Below are 3,227 nucleotides of genomic sequence, written 5' to 3'. Positions count from 1 at the left end.
TGCCATGAACAGTTACAGGTAGGGCCAGGGGAATGATGGAGGGTACTTTGTCTAGGCTGCGTAGAGAACTGCAGCAGCTGCTGCAAGGAAGACAATAGCAAAATCACAGCTTCTCGGCGCAAACGTTGCCGCTCGCGCGTCACTGGGGAGGAGCCCAAATTCAAAGAAGGCAACGTTATAATGGTTACGATGCAAATGTCCCTGCAGATACAAGATTAGCCCCATATGAACAGCGCAAAAGAGGTATTATCATACCGCCTGCTCATATTAAAACATCACTGCGGTTCATATCCAAATTCAGCAAATAAAAGATGATCCTGCCTCCAAGGGTCCCATTGAGAATCCCGGAACAGTGGAGGCGAAAATGGAGAGAAAAACAGCTTTCGCTTCAGCTCAGTCAGAGTGAGAAAGTGAGGCCGTTTTCTCTTTTTGTATGTTCTCAAGGCTGCAAGTAACTCGTTCGCCATTTCTGTGTGGAACTTTGTAGCGTCTCGGCAATAATCGCTCGCATCCGGCAAATTGTAATCTGTGTCCAAAGCTCTTACAAACTTCTCCCACCACAGATCGAGTTTCATATGGCCTCCCAAAAGTTCAACTGCAGAAACCAAGTAGTCCATCGCCAAAAAAATGGTCCCTAGTTTAACAACAGCATAGATTGGTCTGAGCTGCCTCCCTCCTGAAGCCGAATGAAACCACAAGCTGTTCGCCAAGTCCGTTGTCATGTCCATCAGGATATCTACGTCTTGCTGATTAAGTGTCTGCTGCGCGAAGAACTGTCGCATCTCCTGAAAATGCTCGCCAGGCGATGAACTCGTCGGTGGCAGAGCAAATATTCCTGATGGGTCGAAGTCGTGAGGGACGACGCCTGCTTCCACCACTGGCAGGCGCACATAGGGATGATTCCGAGGGTTCTTCGCGCTAAGGAATGTTTTTCTAATGGGGCGAAGCGGTTGATGCACCGAAGCTGAGCTGGGAGCAGTGGACGGCTCCGCAATTCGCGACGAGCAACCTGCTGCCAGGGACCACTGACATTCTTCCAGACCTCTCTGAGCATGTTCAGTGTCTTCTTTCTCTTCTATCCAGTCTCTGGGCTTCACTTGGAGAGCAGTGCCAGAAGCGGAGTCTCCACTGGGTTCCAGGTCCAGAGCATGGCGTACAAGCACCGGCTCGCCACTCCCAGATTCAAGAGTCCTCAGCCACCCTACTGCTGGTATGCCTATGCCTGTCTGTCTTGCATTAGAGGCTCCTCCAACAGTAGGACCTGCACCTAGTATCGATTGCATTCCTTGGTTTGCCTCATACTCTGAAGCAGCAGCGGACAAAAACGACACGATCTCAGCAATCCTCCATGGCCGGTCGCCGCGGGAGGTAGAAGGAGGTTCTGGACGCCAAATCCCTAACTCTGCCTCGAGCGCCAAGCAGCCCTCCAAGACACATTGCTCATCGATACCTCCATCCCCACCAGCCAGCCTGCGGCGAGTCACCCCTACCGCCTGTTCTCTGCTGCGGCTTGCTCTGCATACAGACCAAATCATTGAAATTGCGAGGAGCGAAAAGGTGGCAGCTAGTGAGGCAAGCAGCATCCGTTTTCGAGAACGTGTTCTAAAATCGATGAACTTGTCTGCAAGGATAGGGGGCGTCGAAGGAGCCCGAATAGGGTTCGGAGAAATTGGTAGGTACGGAAGTGATTCAAGAGCTTCTTCCCCAAAAGACGTGTGCGATGATTTCAATGTTTCCTCATTTTGCACGCTTCCCTGAACTTCGAAGACAGCAGCATCTAGCAACATCCTTTCCGTTATTGGTTCATGTTCCTGTTGCGGGGCTTCACTAAGCTCAGCACCTTTCTATTGATGGCGGGTGTAGGCCTTCTCTACAGTCATCCTGCCTCCTGTTGGCCCTATTGCTGGCATTATTATTTTTTGCATTGAAGACAAAGAATATGCCTCTACGAAGGGGAAAAAACCTTTGGGGCACGGCCAACGCAACCCCGTGGGCTCAGTAAAGGGGCTTGCCTATAGCCAGACCCACGGGTTTGAACAACCGAAACCTCCCAAGGACTCTGCTCCCGATGGCTGTTACCGCCTCCAAAACTTATTTCATTCGCTATAAACGCGTCTCAAGAGTTTCACCATGCATTACTGGTACCAAGAAGATGGTCAGGCTTTGGCGTGCTCTCGTGGCACAAGTCGTGGTTTTCGCAGGCGTTTTCGCTGTGGGCTTTCACGTTTCCTGCTGGAACAAGACTATTGTTCTACCCAAAGTGGAAATAAACTGTTCAAATTCCCATTACTCATCTTTGAAGCGAGAAAGTAGCTATAATATGCCACCGCTTCCATTGGACTCGCAAGCAGGCACGTGGATTTCGTGCTTGCCGTAAACGCATCCGGTCACCCCTTCTGCCATCCCAGTTCCAAAAACAGCCTAAGTCTCTGGCTTCCGTTTTCCCTTTTATTTTTGATTGTAGATGAGAGTTGTTTGTTCGCTTCGCTCCCGGGTGCATTCTTGTAGACGATTCACAGACTTTGCACGCCTTGTGCTTAACCCGGTGAGGCAGCTCAAATGCCCTTTTACCTTTTGTCGATATTTGTTCGGTGCTGTGGTGGTCTTCCGATCCGGTGGTCAATGCACGCAATAACAGAAGGAACCAACAGTTCTGTTGAAGAGGAGGGGCTGCTCATGCCGCAAAGAGGTTCTGAGCCACACGGATGATGCTCCACTGCCTTTTTATCTCATCTAACCACAGCAAGGGTATGCAAAAGGCAACTGCCCCGACCCGTTTCGCTCTTCAACGCGTAGTTGGTTTTAGTGGTCAGCTAGACAACTTGCAGACAGAGCGTTTCTTAGGCGAAGCTCCGAACTGCAAGGGCAGCAAGGCAACAAAACGTGGCATGAGGTATTAAATATGCACTATATACTTCTATATGCCCAAGCTCCCAGCAGTATTTTTGCATGCTCTCCCCCAGCACCAAATAGCATGGCATATCGTCAGAATTGCCAACCCTTCGATATCTAGTGCGTGCCTTGACCAACTTCTGAATTAACTGCTGGGGAAGAATTCGACTCTTCACTGTCCAGGGGCTATGCTGAAGGTAACTGGCCGGTCTTTTTCCACAGTACGTGGAGGATTCGCAGGCGTATTGCTGCACTGCCCTTTCTGTTTGCGTCAGCCAGGAATTATTTGCTCCTGGCTGAAGCAAACAGCCTGGCTTGCAGTCTATATTGTTGTT

General features: G+C 50.3%; 1 protein-coding gene across 1 annotated transcript; it reads right to left on the bottom strand.

Annotated features, from left to right (window-relative positions):
* Window positions 1-275: 275 nt before the first annotated feature.
* EAH_00066740 (hypothetical protein) lies at window positions 276-1,787 on the bottom strand (the record flags this gene model as incomplete). Its single annotated transcript, XM_013392657.1, has 1 exon — window positions 276-1,787. The coding sequence occupies one exon, from the start codon at window positions 1,785-1,787 to the stop codon at window positions 276-278; it is 1,512 nt and encodes a 503-aa protein (XP_013248111.1).
* Between the last annotated feature and the right edge of the window lie 1,440 nt (window positions 1,788-3,227).

This window comes from Eimeria acervulina, genomic scaffold (assembly GCF_000499425.1).
Source record: "Eimeria acervulina Houghton genomic scaffold, Eah_scaff2510, whole genome shotgun sequence".
Taxonomy (NCBI): domain Eukaryota; phylum Apicomplexa; class Conoidasida; order Eucoccidiorida; family Eimeriidae; genus Eimeria; species Eimeria acervulina.
This window is presented reverse-complemented; position numbering and strand designations above follow the sequence as displayed.